At 40.7% G+C, this 24,791-nt stretch overlaps 1 protein-coding gene across 1 annotated transcript; it reads left to right on the forward strand.

Annotated features, from left to right (window-relative positions):
• The first annotated feature begins 998 nt into the window (after window positions 1-998).
• Window positions 999-19,294, forward strand: dcn (decorin). The gene is made up of 8 exons (XM_061959839.2): window positions 999-1,166; window positions 7,135-7,368; window positions 10,326-10,438; window positions 10,980-11,193; window positions 11,262-11,375; window positions 11,440-11,533; window positions 14,366-14,504; window positions 18,576-19,294. The coding sequence occupies exons 2-8, from the start codon at window positions 7,155-7,157 to the stop codon at window positions 18,774-18,776; spliced, it is 1,089 nt and encodes a 362-aa protein (XP_061815823.1). The 5' UTR covers window positions 999-1,166; window positions 7,135-7,154; the 3' UTR covers window positions 18,777-19,294.
• The last annotated feature ends 5,497 nt before the right edge of the window (window positions 19,295-24,791 follow it).

Genomic DNA, 24,791 nt, shown 5'->3' on the forward strand with positions numbered 1-24,791 from the left:
GAATGATAAATGACACAATATGTTACTGCATATGTTGGCAGACTAATTTGGAGCTTTTTTTTTTGGGCGGTATAGTTCGGTTGGTAGAGTGGCCGTGCCATCAACTTGAGGGTTGCAGGTTCGATCCCTGCTTCCGCCATCCTAGTCACTGCCGTTGTGTCCTTGGGCAAGACACTTTACCCACCTGCTCCCAGTGCCACCCACACTGGTTTAAATGTAACTTAGATATTGGGTTTTCACTATGAAAAGAGCTTTGAGTCACTAGAGAAAAGCGCTATATAAATATAATTCACTTCACTTCACTTTTGTTTGCGTACTTACTATTTAAAGACTTGTATGTTCACTATTTTATTTAAGGTCAAAATTGCAATAAGAAACATATGTTTAATGTACCCTAAGATTATTTGTTAAAATAAAGCCAATAATGCAAATTTTTGTGGTCCCCTTTATTTAGAAAACTATCGAAAAGTACCGAAAAGTATCGAAATACATTTTGGTACCGGTACCAAAATCTTGGTATCGGGACAACACTAGTGTATAATCAACTCAGATTTAAAGATGAAAAAACAGAAATGTCAGTTTATTTTAAGAGCGTTACAACAAACAATTCGTTACAATAGTCCGTTTGACACTTTAACACTCATGGTCCGTGTTTTTTGAGCTCAAGTGAACCGGTCTGTTCTAGAGTTCGCCTCATCTCAAGTGGTCTCAGTCCACTTGTTCGGAACTAGTGGAGCAAACCTATCGGAGTTGGTTTTTGAAGCGAGCTGAAAGTGACAAGTGAGTGCAGCCTTCAGGATGAAGGTGGAGGGAAGACGCTATCATTCCCAGATGTTGCAGAGCCTTCATGCCAGCTGAATCACTTCTCTACTCTCACTTTCTTCCCTTTTATTTCCAGCTGTTTTTCCCCGCTAGGCTCCACCAATTGTTCCTCCTCCTCCTCCTCCTCCTCTTGCCTCCCTTCCCTCTCTCTCCGCCGTTCTCTCTCTCCCCTCCCCTTGTTGTGACAGAGCACACCTGCTTGATCTCCACGCTGATCGACGCTCCCGAGTCCAATTATCCCAAAAGGCCCGAGGAGCCGCTCACTCGCCGCCTCGACTGGATATTTGGGAGTCCTTCCCCTGACTTTGCTCAACGCTCCTTCGCCTTGCTTCTGCTGGGAACAGGTTGGTTGGTTGCATCCTTCAATGTGCGCACGGGGTGATGGCGGGTGACAGGTTGGGGGCAGGGGGGGTAACTTGTGTTTTTGATGATGTCATAATCTTTCATTCTGTTTGAGTTTTATTTGTGTTGTTGTTGTCCACTTGGAATTCCGATCAGGAACCCAAATGGCTGCAAGCGAGTGAAAAGAGCCGGTAAAAGGGGGTGTGGTGGGGCCCCCGCCGACGCCAAAACCTCCATTTGGCCTTTCTAATGTGTTGCCTTTCATGGCAGCAGACCAAGTGAGCTGTTTTGACACTGCAAGGATTGATTGTTTGGATGGAACCCATATGGACCCTCCTGCTTTCCTGCTCCAAAATGCTTCAAATCTCATTTTCTGTTTATGTAAAGGAGAAACTAAACATTCTCAGTGGGGGGTAAAGTTCTTTTGTCTCTAAAACAACATGCAGGGTGTCTTTTTGTTGATTCATCCCATTCTTAATCATCAAGACTCCTGAAAGCGACAACTAGATCCAGGGACAGGTAGAAGGGAAAATGATTAAATGGTGTCCAAAGTGCGGCCGGGGGCCATTTGTTGTTCAAATTAAACCCCAAAAAAAGGAAAGACAGTGCAAAATTTAACAAGAAAAAAGTTCAAGTTAAGTTCAAGTTAAAGTACCAATGATTGTCACACACACACTCAGTGTGGTGAAATTATTCTCTGCATTTGACCCATCCCCCTTGATCACCCCCTGGGAGGTGAGGGGAGCAGTGAGCAGCAGCGTTGGCCGCGCCCGGGAATCATTTTTGGTGATTTAACCCCCAATTCCAACCATTGATGCTGAATGTCAAGCAGGGAGGTAATGGGTCCCATTTTTATAGTCTTTGGGTATGACTCAAGACGTTGATGTTAATACCAAATAACACAAAGGTTTTGTTTGAAATATGAACTGTAGTCTACATTTGTGACATACGATACAAAAAAGAAAATAGTACACTAAGGGGGACCCTGCTTCCCAGAAGGATATAGTATATATGAAATGTGGTTTTTAGACTTTTTAAGTTTGGACATCCCGGCTTTAATCATATAATACCCCTCCACCCCCTTCCCTCTCCCCCCCCCCCCATCAAAAGACAGTCACTAACTCGTCACATCCTCTTTGCCAGCAGCCCAAAGAAGAAAACACTTAATCAAAGTCAGCTGTGATGAAAATTCAGGCCAATCAGTTGTTTAACGCAAGAAAAAAATATGTGATGTCCAACAGTGCCAAGCAGATGTTTAACATTGAAACGATAAATGAATGGAAGGTTTGGAGTGGAGGAGGCCTATTATGTTCAAGAACAATGCAAGTGGATGGACCTCAGCGCCACAGGTCTTTTTGCAAAAGCAATAGGAGGATGGAGAATATTTTCTGTACAGTCCGAAGAAATGTACTGTTGGCTGAGTCTTTGCATAGTTTCGGTCCTAATAGCCAAAAAGACCCGCCCTCCCACACATTTTTTAATGGGAAGGTCATGGATGCAAGCACGTGGGAGGAGGACAACGCTGTGTGATTTGTTTACCGAGGAGGTTAAAGGCGACACATGTTTTCAAAAGTTCCGCAGCCTTGTAAATATCTTAACCTTCGAGGGGGACAATGTGGCCGCCACTTGTTCCTTAGAGGAATCGTCGAGAGTGTAACTTGTAAGCTGAAAAAGTGACAAAGCCTACGGGAGGGAAAATGGCGCAACGCTCCTCTCTTGCGAGATCTGCTTCCTGTCTGGTAATCATTAGGAGTGCTGGGGCCATATTGGGGGATGGGGGGGTGGGGCAGCAACAGGGGATGACGGGGGACGGGAGGGTGGATGAAACAAGGCAGGAAGACAAGAAAAGAAAAAAAGCACCACAAAGGACGTTTAACTAAAACTTCATGTGCTCTTTGCCCCATAGAACAAAAACCTAACAAAGACGGAAAAGAATCATACAGCTTTTCTTCCTGTCACCCTCACAGTGACCTGGGGAGTTGTTTCATATTTGTATGAAAAATTTATTCGGAAAACATTCCTTACTTCATATTCCTGTGGTAACCAAAGATAATGACACTCGTAGCGCCCCCCCACGGTTTGTTGTGAAAACGTTAATGAAAACTTATGAAAACGCCCCCTACGGTTTGTTGGGAAAATGCTTAGAAAGACATGCTAGCATACACGTAATAAAGATGAGACAATAGGGATGATGCTTGATAAGAAATTATCGAGTTCGAGCCCATTGTCAAATCCTCTTATCGAACCGATTCCTTATCGATTCTCTTATCGAATCCAGATCGGTTGTTGTATATGGAAAAAAACACAATATTTGGTTTAACAAAAGCTCAATTTTATTTTAGAAGAAAAAAATAAAATAAAGTAAATAAATAAATATTGACTGTTACCCCCCTAAAAAAAAATAATAATAAAAATATTGACTGTTGTTACCCAAAGTATATTAAGTGGGATTTTTCAGAAAAACCAATATATACAGTAACACACAAACAACCTGTCTCTCTGATCACTATAGGTGTATAAATAATAATATAGTGTTGAATAAAATCAGTCCCTTGGGCACAAAACTGAAAATAATACAGCTCTCCAAAAAGTGCACTTCTGCTGCTATTGGAACATACTAATAACTACACACACTATGACACTAAGAACAACACAGTCATCAATCAACAATTCTTCCCCCCTTACATGAGAGCGAAGCCTGGCAATAATTGCATATTGCCTGTTCTGCCCTCACTATACGTGTTGAGGTTATACAGCTTGGCAGACAGCTAACAAACAATCCAAAGCAGATTAATCAATTTAGGCTCTTTATTGTTGTTGATCTTGCTTTGTCTTTTCCTATCTTTACTTTACTTTACTTTTTAACTGAAATACACACAATGACAAATGTATAAGCTATGTGATTCAATTAACATACTGAAATGTAATACACAATATGTAAATATCAGCTTCACACAAATATACAGTACTATCATCAAACAAATACTTCTGAGTGTTGAGACTATTTCGATGGTGGAAATATACGACTGGCAGCCATTTTAAGTCCTCAAAACATCCATTGAAACAGTGCACAAAAATCGTTTTTCAATAAACATCTTAGTGTCAAACTTAACCACTTTCCACCTTAATATTGAGTTACATAAACAAGTTAAACAGTTTACTTACAGACTTATCTTTTCCAAGGCTTGTAAGAGCTAACACAACTTGTCTACTTCTCAATTGTCTCAACCCGGAAGTGCCCAAACTAATGACGCGTAGTATTTTCATATCGCCAAAAGGTGTCAGTAAGAGTCTACAATCAAATGGGCATAACATTGCAGGTCCCACAGGGCATTCTTGTACGTGGGAAGGGATTCGTTCCCAGGGATTCGAATAAAGAACCAACTATTTTTCTTTACTATAGTGGCCTCGATAACGGGAACCGGTTCTCTAAAAGGGATTTGAATCCATGGAATCGGTTCTTTTCTTATCGAACAACCGGGAGAACCGATTTCGAACATCATCCCTATGAGACAATACAGACGAATATGGACAATTAGTTGGCAAGTCCTGACATTTTGCTTGCTCAGATTTGACACACACACGTGCTTGGCAGTCCCCGAAAAGTGGGTACTAAATTTGGTACCGATTCGTCCAAACACCCTGAAGTAAGAAAGTAAGAAGTAAGAAATTCCAAGTCAATCCCGCTACAAGAGTTTAACCACAGCCTCACCATGTGTTTTATTTGTCAGAAACTGGCAACACGTTAAGGGTGCATGTTTGGACACATTTCAACCCAACTGTGTGCGGCGGTTCAAGAGTGGAAGTCTCACACAAACATACTGAAGGTCTGAAAACACGTGCATGTAAAAAAAACAAACAGGCAAATAAGTCCCTGAAGTACCTGCCTCACACGGCCTGCGCAGCTGGGAAATATTACAAGCCATTAAAGTCAGGAATGCCGTGAAAATTGATCACCAAAATATCCCGGAGTCTCCGAAAGGAAGACAAAACATAAACAAAGTAAATGTTTGGGGGGGGGATAGGTACATTTTCCTGCGAGGGAGATGCAGATAAGAACAGTCGAGGCGTGTCACAGCTCGCATTTTGACATGTGAGCTCCTTTCTTAACGAGGCCTGAGGAGTAACACTGAAGGCCCCTGAAAGTCATGCGTCCCTTAGGGTTGTCAGCGGGACTCAGGAGGTCCGCGAATGTGCGCCCCCCGGCCACGGGTCAGGACAGGCTGGAAGATGCGCTTCACTAACGAGCAGTGAAAGCTGTGCGCTCCTTGACTTTGTCGGAAACGCTTCAGACGTGCGCCAGATGTGTCTCGCAACTCAACAATCTGGCTGTAAGACGCTCAAAACAAACATTCTTCAGGCCCACCAAGTGTTTTGTTGCTTTTGCTGAATTTAGGCTTTTAGCTGAGATAAGAGAGCTGAACGCAGCCAAGATGACTCAGCCTGAGAGTGGAACAACATGTCCTCTCAACATGATCGAATGGAGGAGACAAGGAGTCTTTGTTGAGACTAAGATGCATCAAAGTCCAAACTGCATGCAGACATTAAGAGTTGCACACCAGCAAGTACCAATCAAATTCTCTCCTGGATGGAAGTGGTTTGAGACTTGGACTCGGGTTGTTTGTCAAAATCTGTGGTACTTTTGTGGACAAGTACTGTAATTACGCTTCTCAACCGTGATCTCCGCAACCTCACGTAGCCTCTGCCGGCATTTGTAGGCGTCAAACCGAACGGGATTTACTGCACTTTAATAAACACAACAACACTTGACTTGCAACTTTTTTTACATACTGTAATGGACTTTGTGTCACTCGCAATATCCAGGTCGGGATTTCCTGGTTGAGGTCATTTGTTAGCCGCTACAGTCCGTGCGCCCTTTCATTATGGCGTTAGCGAGCGGTTACAAGCATGGCGAGAAGATTGCTGGGTCTATGCACGACATCCCAGGTCAGAGAGTGTATGTGTCAACTGGCATCGACAGAAGAATGGGAAAGTAATGACGGTTTATTTGTCTTGCAGAAAAGCTCAATCCAACATAATAATACGCACAGCTATTTGCTTATGTGTGACTCTACCACTAAACTGCTGCAGACAATAGAGTAAAAAAATTGTCAAACCGCAACCCTACTGTGTGGCCTGTGCTAATATTATTCTGACAGATACGTCACATGGTGGCACTGTTACTAAACACCGTAAATAACATTGGCTTAAAATTCCTCACAAAGTGCCCTACAAAATTTTAGGGTCTCTGGTCGAATGACAAAAACTTGGTTAACTTTGGCGGATTTACGAGCTTAAAATTTGAGCAAGATTGGTCGAAAAACATGTCTGCCATGACACGAAACGTCTTTGCAGGGACATGGGTGAGACAAGTCGAATGATTACAAAACTTTAAACATATCTGTAGTAAATGGATGCTAGCAAGTTTTCCAAATAATTTGTACCATAATCAATACGGTGCACCACTAATATGTATGTTAATGTTACATTTTATATCCCTCCGAGAATCAGCGTCCACCACAGTCGAAGTTTGTTGTTGGTTTATTTCTTCTTTAGCTACAAATTTCAGAAAAAAGTAGTCCTGCTTTGTGCAACTCGCCAGGTCCAGCACCTGCTTTCTTTCGTTCTGCCCTGGGCTCGAACCTGGGTCCTCCGAATGAGAGTCATCCACAGGGAGTGAGGTTTACTAACGTAAACGTATACGTACAGTATATACTATGTGCTGTATATCCACTGCAGAGACGTGGGATCTAACCTCAAAAGAGTGATGATCCACTATTGTGCAATTTTCCTGCTTAGTTACATGACAAGCTAGTTAGATGTTTTCCAACCTCTGGAAAAAAAAACACCTCAACGTTTAGCCTCCCACTTATCACCTTTGCCCTTCGAAGAACTCCATCAACAACCTCCCGCTCGCGCCTCGTCCTGCAGTTGACAACTTCCTTGAAGTTCTCCATCTTGTTCTTGCAGGCTCCCCTGCTAGCAGCACCATGAGGTCCGCCTGTCTCTCTCTGCTCCTGGTCACCGCCTGCTGGGCTCTGCCCTTCCGCCAGTCCGGCTTCATGGACTTCATGATGGAAGATGAACCCGGGTCGGCCCTGCCCGACGAAACTAACACCTTTGAAGCGCCCATGATGCCTGAAGGACCCAAGTGTCCCTTCCGGTGCCAGTGCCACCTGCGCGTAGTGCAGTGTTCTGACCTCGGTAAGCACAGAAGAAGTGTTGAAATGTGAGCGTGAAGGCCTTGGTTGTGGACCGATCCACCCGAAACCCACAAGGGGTTATGAGCATGATCTGTCTTATTGTGAAATCCCCCAAACACACCAATGTTGAAAAAACGCTCAGTTTTAATCCATCTGGAGGAAATTGCTTGGCTCAGAAATGGAACCCGTCCCAATTTTTTATCAACTGTTTGTCATCTTGACATGCAACAATTACAATATGCTAGAAAAGTCCCACATTCTGGTTTTGTTTAAAAAAAAAAAACGAGTGCCTGAGAATTTGCAAGCAGCTTTAATGGAGGTAAAACAATAAGCAAACATGTGGCATTCCATCGGCGCTCCCTGGAGATGGAGCTCCATTGCCTGCCACAAAAAACATTAAGCGCCGTCTCCCTACAGGTCCATTCCCGTGACAACATACACTACAGGTCCACTCCCGTGACAACATACATACGGTATATAAACATTCCGTCCGCCCTCCACGGTAGCAGTCGGTTCAAATGGCACTTAGCAAGGGTTACGAAAACAGTGTGGCCACGTTGTCGTGGTGACAGTAACAACAGGAAGAGCCAATAAGCTCCACGGTGATGAGAAACATGTGAGCGGCACTGGTAAAAGCGCTCAACGACCCGCAGGGGTCATCAGGTGGCGTTCAGTTTGGGACTGTTTGACGGGAAGTTAGCGGGATGACGCAACGGCCAATCGGGAACGGACCAACTGCCGAGTGTGCAGTTTGCTGCTGATTCCGAAAAGCCCATGACGTCATCTCATGCAAAAAGCCAACGCCCGCAGACGTGGTGTTCGACATGGGCCTGTAAATGACTCACTTTGCTATCACAACCGCTTGATTCATGGTGACTTGCACTGTGGGGGCCAGACACTTTTCTCTTATCCACTCCCTGAAGAACGTGTAAAACGCTGACTTGGTCTTAGCGTATTTATTTCTTAAGTTTCTTGCGTCATCTGCAGCCAAACTACTACAGCAAGGCACGCCAGACTACCATTATTGATGTTCTTTGCTCCATCTTTATAGGAAGAGACGCTCCAATTCTTGCTTTTGAAGCTCACGGGGGAAAGCCTCCTTTTCAATACTGACATGATCCCGGCTCTGACTCGCCCCGAGCAAGATGAGATTGCCTTGTGTATACGCCCACCACTTTGTAAACAAGAAGGCTTCGCTACACATCTTAAAATGTAGCCTGTTCGTGATATGTCGGCAATGCGGTTGTGGAATATTAAACCACAACTGAAAAAAGTCACCCCTTGTTTTGGAAATGTTGGTTTTAGTAAGGCTCTGAACAGATAACATTTATTCACAAAAGGTTTAGAACAGATAATAATGACGCTTATTACCAATTATCTTTAACAGGACATTTATGAGTTTCAGATTGAGTTTTTCAGAGTCACGCTATTATTCAATGCTGGGATCATTCTACCATACATGGGGCTTTGCCTGTTGTCAGTACCAGGAGAGTGCAGACCTACGCCAGGCCCTACCTCACAATAGTGAAAAGTCTTGAATCGAGACGGTGAACCAGATCAGCCCCACAATTTAATCACTTGTTCCTTCTTCCATTTCTGACATTTCTTGTAAGTTTCAGCAAAATGTGACCATAAATTTTTTAGTTATCCACAGTGAAATTAAATAAAGAGAGTGAAGCCTCTGTGTCTCTGTGGGTGGAGGCAGGGTTGCTTGCGTACATACACAGAAGCACAGGCTCTTGACGTAAATGCCAATTTTTAAATGTTTACATTTACCTTATAGTAAATGTAAGGGAACATAGTAAAAATTATCCCGGTCACGCCCATGATTTGTTCCTTTTCTTAATTTGCACATTTCCTGAAAGTTTGATGAAAATCCGCCAGTAGCTTTTTGAGTTATGTACTGTAAAGTGGAATTACAGAAACAGAGGGAACACTATTGTCAGTCATCCACAATCATTGTTTTTGCAGGGCCGTGAGCATACACACACACCGAAGTTGAAGCTTATAACGTAAACGTAAGGTACACTGTAAAAAAAAAAAAAAAAAGTGTAGATTTTACGGTACCATTTTTCAATTTACAGTAGAAAATGGCAGTTCAGTTGCCAGAATTTTACCTTAAACTGTACAATGGATTTTTCTCTGAAATATTGTAAATGGAAAAACGGTACCACTGCTTTTACGATACAATTCTGGCGACTGAGCTGCCAGTTTTTACCGTCAAATCTACAGTTGTATTTTACTGTGCATTAATGTAAATGGAAAAAACTATCTTAAAACTATTTTAAACTATCTATAGCAGGAAGGAAGAAAATGAACACTCTTGTCAGTCATCGGCTCTCTTTGTCTCTGTGGTGCCACTAGCATACACACAAACAGTAGAAACGTAAACGTAAGGTAACGTAGTAGAATTTATCCGGATCAGGCACAAAATAGTTTAATGAAAATCTGCCTATAACTAAATAACTAACTGACAAACCCCAGTGATTGCATAATATGTATAAATCTGCAGTTTCCACCATGTTTATACTTGCTTGGGAAAAAGGTCAGACATGAAGGCAAAAGCAACTCATCCAAAAACGTCAACCACCGTGACTCTCTTCGGACAAATGCAGGCAAAACCTCAGAAACAGCAACAGTTTATCCTGCGCCCCTTCTTCTGTAATGTAAACTCCCTGTTGCATGTTGCCGCATATGCCAAAAGGTCGTAACCGGCAGTCGTTGCTCCTTCAAAACACCTTTCCCCTGACACTTTGGCGACGGTTGTGTCGTGCAACGCTAAAGCTCGATCTCAGTCGAGTTATGTCGCTCAGGAAATTGGTTTTCAGTCCCATTTCCTCCTCAAAGCACATTGAATATATTTTATTACTTGGTCACCTTTGAATCGTCAGCATATTGCCAGCACATTGTGCCCACGGATTTCAGATTTTTTTCCCCCTGTATTTCATCGGTGGATAGGTCTGAAGGAAGTTCCCAAAGACATCCCTGACGACACCACCCTCCTAGACCTGCAGAACAACAAAATCACTGAGATCAAGGAGGACGACTTCAAGAACCTCAAGGGGCTGCACGTAAGACACCTTTCAATCCTTGGTCTCCAGGTGCACAGAAACATTTTACACCTTCCGGCCTCGAGTGCAGATTTCATCTGTGCAATAAATACCTTCCGTCTGATCGGCAAGATGCGCATACCTCGCATCGTCTCCTGTCTGTTTACACAAGCAGGCTTCTTCTGCAGATGTGGACTTGAACTCGCCTCTCTGTATTGACGACTGATAAGCTCCCGGTGTGTCACATGCACGGAAAAGTTTAGTGTGCCCTTGACGAAGGAATGGAAATTCCTGCTCAGTCTTTCAATAAAAAAGTCTCTTCTAAATGTTAAGAGAGCCAAAATGGCTTACTGGTTGGTTTTGCAGGTAACAGTTTTGGAAAATAATGATTTATTTTAATGATGTGTGAATACTTCGGTCCAGGGGTTCTGGTCTGGCATTGATTTCTTGCCGGGAGTTATGCAACAGATCCCAATTACAACGATGATTGGAAACAAAGGAGTTCTTTCATTCTCCTGCATCACTTTCAGTAGATGATTCCATTCTTTCCAATGTTTTCCAGGCTCTGATCCTGGTCAACAACAAGATCAGCAACATCCACGCCAAGGCCCTGAACCCTTTGACTAAGCTGCAGCGCCTCTACTTGTCCAAGAACATGCTGAAGGACATGCCCGCCAACATGCCCAAGAGCCTGCAGGAGCTGCGCATCCACGAGAACGAGATCACCAAGATCAAGAAAGCCTCCTTCGAAGGAATGTCCCATGTCATCGTCATGGGTAGGAGCACTCAGATATTCTATTTCTAGACACGGTTTTCTCCATGTTTTTCTTAAATCTATTGTCAGAGCTCGGCTCCAATCCCCTGAAGAGCGCTGGAATCGACGCCGGAGCATTCGCCGACCTGAAAAGAGTCTCTTACATTCGTATTGCGGACACTAAGATCACCGAGATCCCACAAGGTACCGTGGTGTGATCAGTACATTGGAGGAATATGCTTTGATCCAATGGTCTTTTTTGTTACAGGTCTCCCAAGCTCGCTTTCTGAGCTCCACTTGGATGGAAACAAGATCTCCAAGATCACTGCTGAGAACCTTAAGGGCCTAAAACAACTGGCTAAGTATTAAAACAAATATTTTCTATTTAATACACAAATACAACAAGTATATTTTCATTGTAGTAGTGACATAGTATAGTATACTGTAGTATAGTATAGTATAGAGATATCAAAGAGTGATGAGGTGTTGGAATGTCAAGCTCGTTCCTTATTTGATTTTACTCCTAGTGGTTAGTTTGTGGTTCTAGTGACAACATTATCAAAATAATGTGGAATAGAGAACCAAAACTTAGGTGACTGATGAGGTCATGACTTTGAAGTAGTATTAACCTACTAACTAACTTAACTCTCAAAGTAAACTTAAACTTATCTCTTTTTTTCAATTTGAAATCTGATAATTAGGGATGGTACCTTTCACATTCGAACCAATACGTTACTCATCCTGAGACCTGGGAATCGATACTATTAATTGATGGTACTTTTATGTGTGTTTATGTGGTTTAACAATAAAAAAAAAATTGTTTTTAACATTTACCAGTGAGCTGATAAGGATAACTGTGCCGTCCAGTTACTGTATCTCGTTTTCTTTCACCTCTGAGAATGCATTCACTTCAGTTCGTCTTAGGTGTGTTGCTGTATCTTTGACATCAAGTTGAATGTTTATCTTGTCTTTTGTTGTGTCCTACAAAGTATTTATACTATAAGTATTGAACTTATCAAACACCAGGTTTTTGATTATAACAAGTATCTTAGTTGAAGTTTTCATTACCAAATTTGGAGGTGTTGTAATCACCAAGTAAAATCACTAATGATAATTAGTAGCATGTACATGGCATAAGGCAGCACGGAGGAAGAGCGGTTAGTGCGTGTGCCTCACAATACGAAGGTCCTGGGTTCAATCCCGGGCTCGGGATCTTTCTGTGTGGAGTTTGCATGTTCTCCCCGTGACTGCGTGGGTTCCCTCCGGGTACTCCGGCTTCCTCCCACCTCCAAAAACATGTACCTGGGGATAGGTTGATTGGCAACACTCAATTGGCCCTAGTGTGTGAATGTGAGTGTGAATGTTGTCTATCTGTGTTGGCCCTGCGATGAGGTGGTGACTTGTCCAGGGTGTACCCCGCCTTCCGCCCGAATGCAGCTGAGATAGGCTCCAGCAACCCCCGCGACCCTGAACGGGACAAGTGGTAGAAAATGGATGGATGGATGGTGTATATGGCATATCCAATGTAAATTAGCACCAAGGTAGTGCATTTTAAACAATGGAGCCTCACTGTTGAGCGCTTTCTACAGGCCTGCATGCTTTGTTGACATGGAAAGTTGTAAAATCACCGAGAGGCCTATTTTCCCGCCAAGTTCTTTTGAGCTGGTTCTTATTCTGCAACCAGAAGTGACGTCACATGCAACAAAGGTATCCAAATATAGCACCATTGGATTTTATGTTAATCGGTACCAAATTAGGTAGCCATTCCTACATATATTGAACTGCCATGTGTATTGGTCGACCTCAGGCAACATTTCATTGTTGTAAAGGGTTCTTAAGATAAAGATTTAAGTAACAGGACTGGAAGTAACAGCAGTGATGTTTTTTAAACATTGTATTAACAAATACAGTACATGTAAAAATAATAGTAGCTATTAGCATGTTGACACTGATCATGTTACATTAACATCTAAAAATAAACAAATAACTAGAGATGTCCGATAATATCGGCCTGCCGATATTATCGGCCGATAAATGCGTTAAAATGTAATGTCGGAAATTATCGGTATCGTTTTTTTTATTATCGGTATCGTTTTTTTTTTGTTTTATTAAATCAACATAAAAAACACAAGATACACTTACAATTAGTGCACCAACCCAAAAAAACTCCCTCCCCCATTTACACTCATTCACACAAAAGGGTTGTTTCTTTCTGTTATTAATATTCTGGTTCCTACATTATATATCAATATATATCAATACAGTCTGCAAGGGATACAGTCCGTAAGCACACATGATTGTGTGTGGTGCTCTACCACTAATAGTACTAACCTTTAACAGTTAATTTTACGAAATTTCATTAATTACTAGTTTCTATGTAACTGTTTTTATATTGTTTTACTTTCTTTTTTATTCAAGAAAATGGTTTTAATTAATTTATCTTATTTTATTATTTTTTTTAAAAGTACCTTATCTTCACCATACCTGGTTGTCCAAATTAGGCATAATAATGTGTTAATTCCACGACTGCATATATCGGTTGATATCGGTATCGGTTGATATCGGTATCGGTAATTAAAGAGTTGGACAATATCGGAATATCGGATATCGTCAAAAAGCCATTATCGGACATCCCTACAAATAACTAAAGTTATAAAAAATAATAATTTTGCTAACAATATTTATTTTGTTTACAGGCACTTCCTATTGAGTAATAGTCATCCTTTTCTAATCATTTCATCATCTGTAAATATTACATAAGATAAGCAATATGGTCTAAGATATAAATGTTGGGTAATAAAAACATATTTATAGTGTAAAAATAAGCACTTTAATCTTGAGTTTAGATATTTAATCTATTTCAGACTTTTATATTTTGTAGTGTGACTACTTCTAATTATAAAATGGTCATATGGGTTCTGGACACGTCATTTCTGACAAGACTGCTGCTTTTGTTGCGCTGGGTTTGGCAAAATTCATAATTTCCATGTCTGTTTATTGCCTTGGATCCACACAATACTTGTGGGATTGTGGAAATTACTAGTGTGGGGACAAAATAGAAAAACAGAACAAAGGGCAGGATTTTTTCTTTCTTTTCCCTCCATTTAGTATTTTTTTCCCCCCACAGCACTACTAACGTATTATAATACTAATAATAATGAGAGAACATGTGTTGTGATGGCTGTTCCCTGCAGGCTGGGTTTGAGCCACAACGAGATCAGCTCGGTGGAAAACAGCACGCTGGTGAATGTCCCCCACCTGCGCGAGCTTCACCTGGACAACAACGCTCTGACCAGCGTGCCCCCAGGCCTGCCTGACCACAAATACATCCAGGTAAGACTTGAAGTGCTTGTATTAGTGACAATCACAATCAATTAGCAAAGAAGCCACACTGCAGGAGTTTACTCCCATGCAGTTTTTGACTCGGCGGTATAGCTCGGTTGGTAGAGTGGCCGTGCCAGCAACTTGAGGGTTTCAGGTTCAATCACCGCTTCCACCATCCTAGTCACTGCCGTTGTGTCCTTGGGCAAGACACTTTACCCACCTGCTCCCAGTGCCACTCACACTGGTTTAAATGTAACTTAGATATTGGGTTTCACTATGTAAAGCGCTTTGAGTCACTAGAGAAAAGCGCTATATAAATATAATTCACTTCACTTCACACTCTATAAAAGGAGTCGTTTCGTCCGCTCATTAAGGAGTCAGCAGCTTTTTGCAAGTTGATGTCTGCTCTAATTAGTTGAGCTGAGAGTTATGGACTATTGATTGCTCTCGTTGGACATTAAGTGAGTGTCTTAAGACTTGATCAGAATTCCTTATATATAATTTGAGGGATTGGTGCGACGCTGTAAAAAAAAATCAGTCGATTTTACGGTAAAAAAAAGGCTAAAAAACTGGAAACACTTTTACCGTTAAAATTTACGAAAGTTTTTACAGCAAATTACTGTAAATTGAAAAATGGTACCACTGCTATTTTTACAGTAAAATGATGGTGACTGAGCAGCCAGTGTATTACCATGAAATATATGATGGTTGTTTTTACAATGCATTCATGTAAACTAGGGCTGTCAAAAACAACGTGTTAACTCATGGGGTTAATAATGGAAAAAGATGGCATCAATCATGTACAGGTATACTGTTTTTGTTTTGTTTTTTTTCATGTATATATTCATTTCACACCATATTCATTGCACTTCTACATTTTTTTTTTTTAATATTTTTATATATTTGCACATTGTTTTTTTTGTTTTTTTGTTTTTTCTAGCATGCACACATCGCACTGTATGGAATGGCCTCAATCTCGTTACCTTGCGTAATGACAATAAAGCTGATTCTGATTCTGATTCTGATACACGCAGATTAATCACGCAGTCCTTTACTTTAAGCACGGATAGCTACCTGAAAGGCGGCGTGGTTATAATACGGTCAGTGATCAGGTTAATAATACGTCAGTGCAAAGATCGGTGAAGAGACTCCCCGATTGTTGTGTTTGCTGGCAAATTTGACTTAAAAATACACCCTGACTAGACTTTAGATAAAAAATGTTACCAAGTATTTAGAGAAATAACCAATGTGCATTCAAGTAAAACATTTTTTTAAATTGTAGATTACATTTTGACAATAAATTGCATTTGTGTCCAAATATCGGGGTCTTTTTTAAGTTAATTTGAATTGTGTAAGCAATTACCACAGCAACCTGTGATTAATCATGATTAATCCGACTTCAAAAATATTAATACATTTTAAAAGTTAGATACATTTTGGACTACTGTAAACTGAAAAACGGTATGGCTGTTATTTTTAGGATAAAATTCTGGCGAGTGAGCTGCCAGTTTTTTACCGTAAAATCTACTGACTTTATTTACAGTGTAGCATATTTTAAATTCCTAACTTGCTTGCTTGTGGATCCTGGATTTTTAAACTGAACGATGGGGATTTTTTTGAAGATTTTTCCCCTATCTTATTTTAGTTTCTGGAAACTTTTGTCTTATTTTCAAAAGCCAATGTTGACAGGTGTCTCACGGGTGTATTGGAAGTGTGATGACCAAAATCTAGCCTTGATGCAGGAATTTAAATTTATTTTTTGTAAACTCCACTTTGCTTTTATACAAATGAGCTTTGATATGTTATGCAATTTAAACACATTTGACATATCCACTGTGACTCTGCGCTTGCCCAACGCAATAGACAACATACCTACTCAGTGGCCTAGTGGTTAGAGTGTCCGCCCTGAGATCGGTAGGTTGTGATTTCAAACCCCCGCCGAGTCATACCAAAGACTATAAAAATGGGACCCATTACCTCCCTGCTTGGCACTCAGCATCAAGGGCTGGAATTGGGGGTTAAATCACCACAAATGATTCCCGGGCGTGGCCACCGCTGCTGCTCACTGCTCCCTTACCTCTCAGGGGGTGAACAAGGGGATGAGTCAAATGCAGAGGACACATTTCACCACACTAAGTGTGTGTGACAGTCATTGGTACTTTAACTTAACTTTAACATCACGTCACATTACGGAGCGAGACATAAACATTAGCAACACTAAGCCAGCAACGTAAGCTACATTCTAACATGACTTTTTAACAGAATCATCATGCTCGGTTAGCCTGTTCATTGAAAAAATAGAAAACGATTAAACCCCGAGCTCTCACGTCTGTATCTGACTGACAAATAATTATTATTGTTGTTAGGTAATCATTGCAATTAGTTTGTTCGCAAAATAACTCAAAAAGTTATGGATGATTTTCATGAAACTTTCGAGAAATGTCAAAAATTGGAAAAGGAACAAGTGATTGGATTTTGGGGCTGATCCGTATCATTTCATCTACCTCACCATACGTATACATTTCTACGTGCGAGTGTGTGTGTGTGTGTGTGTGTGTGTGTGTGTGTGTGTGTGTGTGTTAGTGGTCCCGCAGAGATAGTAGATGACTGACACAAATGTTCACTTTTTTTTCTTTCATTCCGCTATAAAGAGCTCAAAAGGTTATGGCCGAATTTTGCTGCAACTTTTATGAAATGTCAATATTGGGATAAGGAACAAGTGATTCAATTTTGGAGCTGATCTGGATAATTTCTACTACATTACCTTACATTTACTCAGTGGCCTAGTGGTTAGAGTGTCCGCCCTGAGATCGGTAGGTTGTGAGTCCAAACCCCGGCCGAGTCATACCAAAGACTATAAAAATGGGACCCGTTACCTCCCTGCTTGGCACTCAGCATCAAGGGTTGGAATTGGGGGTTAAATCACCAAAAATGATTCCCGGGCGCGGCACCGCTGCTGCCCACTGCTCCCCTCACCTCCCAGGGGGTGAACAAGGGGATGGGTCAAATGCAGAGGACACATTTCGCCACACCTCGTGTGTGTGTGTGACAATCATTGGTACTTTAACTTTTTAACTTTAATTTATGAGCTTCAGTTTCTGTGTGTTTGCATAAGGCCCCGGCTCCACCCACACAAAGACAGTAGATTGCTAACAAGAGGCTTCTTTCATTCAAATTGATTTTATATGAGTAATATGTTATTTATTAAAACCTAATTATAAATGTACTTGAACCACATTTTTGTTGGGTGTGTATTTTATGCACACCTCAGGCTCCCATACCCAAATGTACTTATGATCACCAAAACTAATTATTTAATACAGTAAACCCTCATTTATCACTGTTAATTGGTTCCGGTCCTGGCCGTGGTAAATTAATTTCCGCTAAGTAGGAATTATTTATTGAAGATTTTCATAGGTAGAGCATAAAAAAAGCACAATGCTCACAGCCCTATAGCCTCGAGCGTGAGTAGAGTAGCAAGTCATTTTCAAGACTGAAATGGGCCACGAACTAAATTTTTGTTTAGGGCAGTGCTTATCTGGGGGAGGGGCTTAGAGTCAAGGGACGTAAAGTAGCATCTTTTTTCATTCTTGAACAATATACAAGCCTACAGCTAGGTGGCGGCACTGCTTGAATTATAAACAGGCTCAACCGGGAAATATGCCCAAGTATATGGTTGCCCCTTATTGGTCGTGAATGTGAATGGGTGAATGTGACATGTTATGTAAAGCGCTTTGGGCATCGTGCCGGTATAGTAAAGTGTTATATAAATACAGACCATTTCACTAATACATGCTTACATACATGAAATATTATCCTTTAAAGTTTTATAAACATAAGACCAGTATTTATTTTATTGTGGGGTGGACATGAGAAGGTTCTCAATCATATTTCCATTTATAAAAAATTATGTCCCCAAGAGGGGCCGTGCATGACAAAAGATTATTGATAAGCACTGGTTTAGGGCCACAAAAATATATGCACAATGTGTATGTGGACAACCTGGAACTCCTGTCGGCATGAAGTCCATGCACTGACTGACTCTGGTGGTTCCCATGAATTAAATCCTCTCCTGCCCAGGTGGTCTACCTCCATGTCAACAAGATCAACGCGGTGGGCACAGACGACTTCTGCCCCCCAGGCTTCAACACCAAGAAGGCCATGTACTCGGGAATCAGCCTCTTCAGCAACCCCGTGCCTTACTGGGAAGTCCAGCCCATCACCTTCCGCTGCGTCTTCGACCGCTCCGCCATCCAGCTGGGCAACTACAGGAAGAAGTAGAGCGACCACGCCCCCCACCGCCCCACCTCAGATCCCCTCATCCACCTCCAACCCCATCATTGAGGAAGTGTGCCTTTTGTAAATGAGTGTGTGAATGTGTGCATGTTTGACCACCGTCACCCTCCCCCACTCCCCCCACACACACCAACTCTCTCATAGTGGACATGGACCTCAAGCACATGTTTTTTTTTTGTTTTCACTTCTAAGAACACCGTTATTTAGCTTGGCTTGGTCGGTAGCGAACGCGGCTCGCATGAAACACAAAGTAGAGCCGCATTATATCCTCACGTTCATACGGTAGCGCAGTTAATCACGGAAACATTCCACTGTCTTTTTTTTTTGGACCAGTTGTAAACGAGGCCTGTGGAGCAGGCAGCACACCTGTACCGATCATTCCTGCGTGACAGCATCCAGAATGTGGACAAAATAGTCTGTTTGTGCCGAATGAACGCAACCGTGACTTCATCACGTCTGTCGCGCTTGCTTCCAAATTTAGAATAAACCATATATGTTTTAAACAGGAGTCACTCCTAAAGAGTTATATGCATGTTTGCAGCTTTTCTGTGATGTCTCCGTGTTTTCCCTGCTACTCTTTTACCTACCTTTTCTTTTTTGACTTTTCAAGAGAAGGGCGCCCGCGCGCCCGATACATCGGTGTGAATGTTGTATGTATAGATAATGTATATAAATGCTGTATAAAAAAATATATATTTTCTTTGCTTTAAAAGCACTTATCCTATAGCTCAAATATCTCAGCGACAAACAAGCAAAAAGCAGGGGCTCGATCTCCTGAAAGAATAAAAACACTAATGGAAAACGTTTGCCACGCTTGTAAATGACAGACAACTTGATTATTGTCCATCAGACAGCAGTTAAGGGATGACGAAAATGTGATTATCGTCCAGCCAAACATTACAACTGCAAAATAATCTACCATGGGGCCAAAGAAAGTTGCGAGTGCCAGCACTTTGATAAAGAAGGTGAGAAATCAAGAAAGAACTTGTAGTTCTCGCAAAAGTACTCTCTACTCTTTCTCGCCGACAAGACTCTTCAAGGTTAAATGTTCATTTATACATTTTAATCGACATTTATACTAATTTAGCCTTCTCTATAACATTTTGTTTTGTGTTCATATTTTGGGTCTCTGGAATGTATTAATTGGATTTACATTATTTCTAATGGGGAAAATGCTTCAATTTTGCCAGATTGCAGTCTTCATCAGACCTTTTGGAGAAGATTACTATCAAAAACCGAGGTAACACTGTTCCTCCAACTCCATTAATCCCTCATTTATCGCTGTTCAATTTTTTTCCGGGCTTACCGGTAGTAAATGAATTTCCACGAGGTAGGAATTATTCATTATAAATCAAAATTGTCATAGCTAGAGCATTAAAAACTCTTTACCACTTTCTAAATGCAGGGTTTCCCCTTAATGTATTTCATTGTGCCGGTGTGCCACAGCAACATATTAGCCGCCACACCTTTTTTTTGGGGTGAAAACAAAATAAAGTAATTTAACATGTTATGTCGGCCGACGCTCTTTTTAGCTTTTATTGCCAATTGTATACTAGCATTTCCTCTGTGTACACATGTCCATCTCCGTGTTTCACTTCGAGACACACAAGACTTCCTCATTCTCCACCAACACGGTGGGTTCACAGACCATGGGAAGAACGACAATCATGACACACAAGCATACACATTAAGACCAGCAGGTACTTACAGTATTAATGGATAAATATATAGTTTTCTTTTTTGTGATCTCTTAAAAAATGTGGCTTTGTTTTTCGTCACGGACATGGCACGATAGAAGTAAACACGAGTACAATCTATAATAACAACAGAAATAGATGTTAGATTTCTTGCCAGTGCTTTTTTAATAAAGTAAGAGTGACTTAAATGATTGGAGAAATCTCGAGAAAATAAATGAATAAATAAATAAAAGTACATTGTACAATAAGCAGCAAACATTACAAAAATAGAGCAAAACGATATTATGTAAGAAAACATATATGTTGATAATATAATTAATAACAGCTTTGTTTTGAATGTATGTATGCCTTTTTATTGTCTTTTTAAAGAAAATATATGCATCATAGCAAAACAATGTACCGTAATGATGTCATATTGACCACGCCCCTTAACCACGCTTCCGCCGCCACAGGTATCTTGGAAATATAGGGGAAACCAATGTGTTGTTAAAGACAATGAGATCCCTCTAAACATGAAATAACACCCAAATAGTCACCTTTACACTTTTAATGCAATGTGGTAGTGAGTGGCCACGATACTAGTGCGCTCTAATTAGTTTGGTTTTGTATATTGGCCAATACCACCGTAGTAACGATATCTTTACTTCATGTAGCCATTGTTATGCTTGAAATACTCCATATAGGGAAAAATACTTTGAAAATGTTTTTGTTTTTTTATGTGCTAGAGTTAAATGCAATGTGGCGAGCAGTGGCGTGCAGTCAGGGGAGGCAGGTGAGGCGGGGCCTCACGTGCCATCATGAAAAGAAAAAAAATGTAAAAAGAAATTTTTTTTTTTTTATTGTTATATGTATCCAGTGATTATACTATAAAGTTATTTTCCATTTAACTTCACCAGTTTTAGATTATTTTTATTCAAAATCGCAGAATTTTCACATTTGCCGTTCAAATACTGAGAAGAGACTTGCGGTGAGTCAGCAGCCAGTTGAGCCTCACCATGGATTGCGCAATGACTTGGCTAACTGCTGGCCTGCTGTGCAGTGAGACCGTATTGCTATATGAATTATATTATACATTTCCATAGTTTAGTTAGCTGAGGTATATAATGTACAGTGTATTTTGTCAACAACTATGTGTGTAACGTATTTCTTGTGCTGAGCAATCATAAAACGGCTGCGAAGACGCACTGGGTGAGGCTCGCAGTTCTCCCGCCTCATGGTAGAGGGCGCTAGTGATCCCAGGGATCATTCTTGCGACTACTCGGCTGCAGAATAACTGACAACAAGCTACAGTTAGCAGCGATCGTTTATTTTTTCCTCTCGCCTGGACTTTTAACATATCTAAAATAAAACAGTTTTCTAAACTGGACTTTCAATCCAAGCAGGAGATAATAATTAAAGGAAGATCTCCATCGAGACAGAGAGACTTTTAAAATTGAAGAAAGATAAGGAAGACTTCTATAAACAAGTTATCGATGCTTTTATTCAGAAGGAGCGGTGCATGGACTTCATTTATAAGTAAAGGTAAGACCATAACAACGTTTTATTTATTAAATGTGCTTTATTGTGTGCTACAGTTTGTATGTGTAAAGAATGCTGGTATGAGCTTTTAAACATAACCCGTTAACTGCTGCCAATCAAATGGTGAATAAGATACTCTTTAGGGTTCATATGTTTGTAAATCTGACTGTGATGAAGTCAGTGCCTCACCAGCCATGAACCTCACCACACGTCACTGGTGGCGAGGGACAACTGTATCGAATGCTGACAGAGGGCCCATTGTTAGAACCCGAAGGTGAAGCGAAGGAGAAATCAGGGCACACTGGGTGTAGATAAGTAAAGGATCCTATTCATGAAAATTAGCTTTTTATTGGCATAATAAAAGTAATATGTGTCCTTTAGACTCTTTTTCCATCTTTTTCCGAACAAAAGAAGACTACACTACCTCATACATAGGTATCTCACCTTTGTAAAAAAAAAAAAGAAGCAGGCTTTGCTACACATCTTAAAATAAATCTCGGCCAAATATATGTCAGTCAGTTACAAATGTAAAAGCAGTCATGTTGATCATTTTGTTTTTCTTCAGAGAACAGTCCAACCGAGCATGATGTTGCTGTTAAAATGTTAGCACTGTACAACCTCCATCCATTATCTACCGCTTGTCCCTTTTGGGTCGCGGGGGTGCTGGAGACTATCTCAGCTACATTCAGGCGGAAGGCGGGGTACACCCTGGACAACCAATGCCAGCTAATTAGCTGACTGACAAAAAGCTGGCAGAGCTTAATACTAACAAAAGTTAGTTAGTTATGTTGCTTACGTTGCGTTGTTATTAAGGTTGCGCAATAAAGTCATTCTAAATTATAGAAATGTGGCCGACAATAGAGCGTTTAATCGTTATATTGGTATAATGCATGTTGATGACACATTCCAGCTGTGTCGCGCAAATTTAACAGCAACAAGCAAACCTCCTCTTGCAATTTAGAGTTTTTGCTAGAGTGCTAATGGCCAATGTCCCTCCACAGTGCAATTCACTAATTCCCGCCTCCATGGCAGCAAATAAACTAAGTTTCTTACAAGTATCATTCATTATCACTGGAGGACTAGAGGATGATGACTAGCTAAACATGCGACCCTACACCCCGTAAGAGGATACAATAAGCCTTTCTAATCGCTAAGCTTGAATGTAAAAAGGAATGGACGGATCGATTAAAATATCGACAGTAACAATATCATCTTTTTTGCTATTGCTTACAAACTCAGGAAATAAGTCCCTGGACACAGAATAACTTTGATGCAAAAACCAAAGGATTTAAATTACAGCCAATAATAGCTTTTGCTTATGTTAGTTGCCAAATTAAGAGATTTTGCAACCATTAAACTACGTGTTGATCTGGAGTTTAGTATAAACACTTTTGAACTGTCTACATTTTTGCATCAAGGTTAGATTTCTTCTCTTCTTTTCTTTCACTTCGAATACATTGTTGTGGAACATTCAAAACATGAACAAACCTTCCTTTCTCCATGCAGTTTGACGCTCGGGAACCCAGAAAAGTGGCGCCATCTCAGGACCCAATCCTTCCCTAGGTGGAGAACAGACAAGAGTTTATCGTAACTGTTATGCAGTCCCTTCAGGATTTCACAGGCTTTTTTGTGATTGTGGCAGCCTAAAATGCCAGAATTTGCTGCAGCTTTTAAAGAAAGTTGCGACAAAAATTGCAGTGTTTTAAGGCTTATTTTATTCAATAATATTGAATCAACTCATAATTTTTTGAGCAAAAATCTACCGTATTATGCAAAACAAACTTTTTTTTACCTGTTGGCACCTGTTTTTGTGGATTTTGGATCCCCATAAGTTCAAAAAATGTGATACCTTGGAGGCATTGCGGAGATATATATAAAACAACATTTCCTTTCTTCATACTTCCTCCACACGAGTCGTTTGGAATTTAAGTAGCTAGTGACGTATTTGTTGCTAGAAACGTCAGCGAATATCTCCATATATGGTAAAGCTTTACCCGAAGTGCTTTGCACAAGTTCACAATTATTGTCCCACGCTGTAGTCAGTAAGTTCCTTATTTTTCTCTATCCTCTAGTTGTGTGGCACACTGGCTCGTACATACACATACTTTCTCCGCTGTTCCCATTTCTAAAACAAAGTAGCGTGTTGTTCAAACTTATATGTCAGTACAGGCAGTACACTCCATATTGATGCACTAAAAACTACAACATGACTAACAGCGAGAAGAGACTTCACTTCGACAGCGTCTTCTCAGAAGATGCTGTTAAACTGGAGGCACGTAAATATAAACATATATATATATATACATATATATATATGGTCGATGTTTCTGTGGTTTTTCCATTATACAGTGCTCAATACCAGGGTAGAGCGGTATATACGTTAGGTTAGGAAAAAACACAGAGGCTGATCCCCTGAAGAGCAGAGAAACCTGCGAAACAGGCTTGTAGGGATGAAATATCCTCTGTGTTTTTTCCTGTATGTATATATATATATATATATATATATATATATATATATATATATATATATATATATATATATATATATATATATATATATATATATATATATATATATATATATATATATATATATATATATTCTCAGTGGCCTAGTGGTTAGAGTGTCCGCCCTGAGATCGGTAGGTCGTGAGTTCAAACCCCGGCCGAGTCATACCAAAGACTATAAAAATGGGACCCATTACCTCCCTGCTTGGCACTCAGCATCAAGGGTTGGAATTGGGGGTTAAAGCACTAAAAATGATTCCCGGGCGCTGCCACCGCT

This window comes from Nerophis lumbriciformis, linkage group LG05 (genome assembly GCF_033978685.3).
Source record: "Nerophis lumbriciformis linkage group LG05, RoL_Nlum_v2.1, whole genome shotgun sequence".
NCBI lineage: Eukaryota > Metazoa > Chordata > Actinopteri > Syngnathiformes > Syngnathidae > Nerophis > Nerophis lumbriciformis.

What these genes read in the sequence shown, in the direction of transcription:
- dcn (XM_061959839.2), top strand. Translation starts at nt 7,155, where the DNA reads ATGAGGTCCGCCTGTCTCTCTCTGCTCCTGGTCACCGCCTGCTGGGCT. An exon ending in AGTGCAGTGTTCTGACCTCG is followed by an intron (nt 7,369 to 10,325) that starts GTAAGCACAGAA and finishes ATCGGTGGATAG; the next exon opens with GTCTGAAGGAAGTTCCCAAA. An exon ending in GGCCTAAAACAACTGGCTAA is followed by an intron (nt 11,534 to 14,365) that starts GTATTAAAACAA and finishes TGTTCCCTGCAG; the next exon opens with GCTGGGTTTGAGCCACAACG.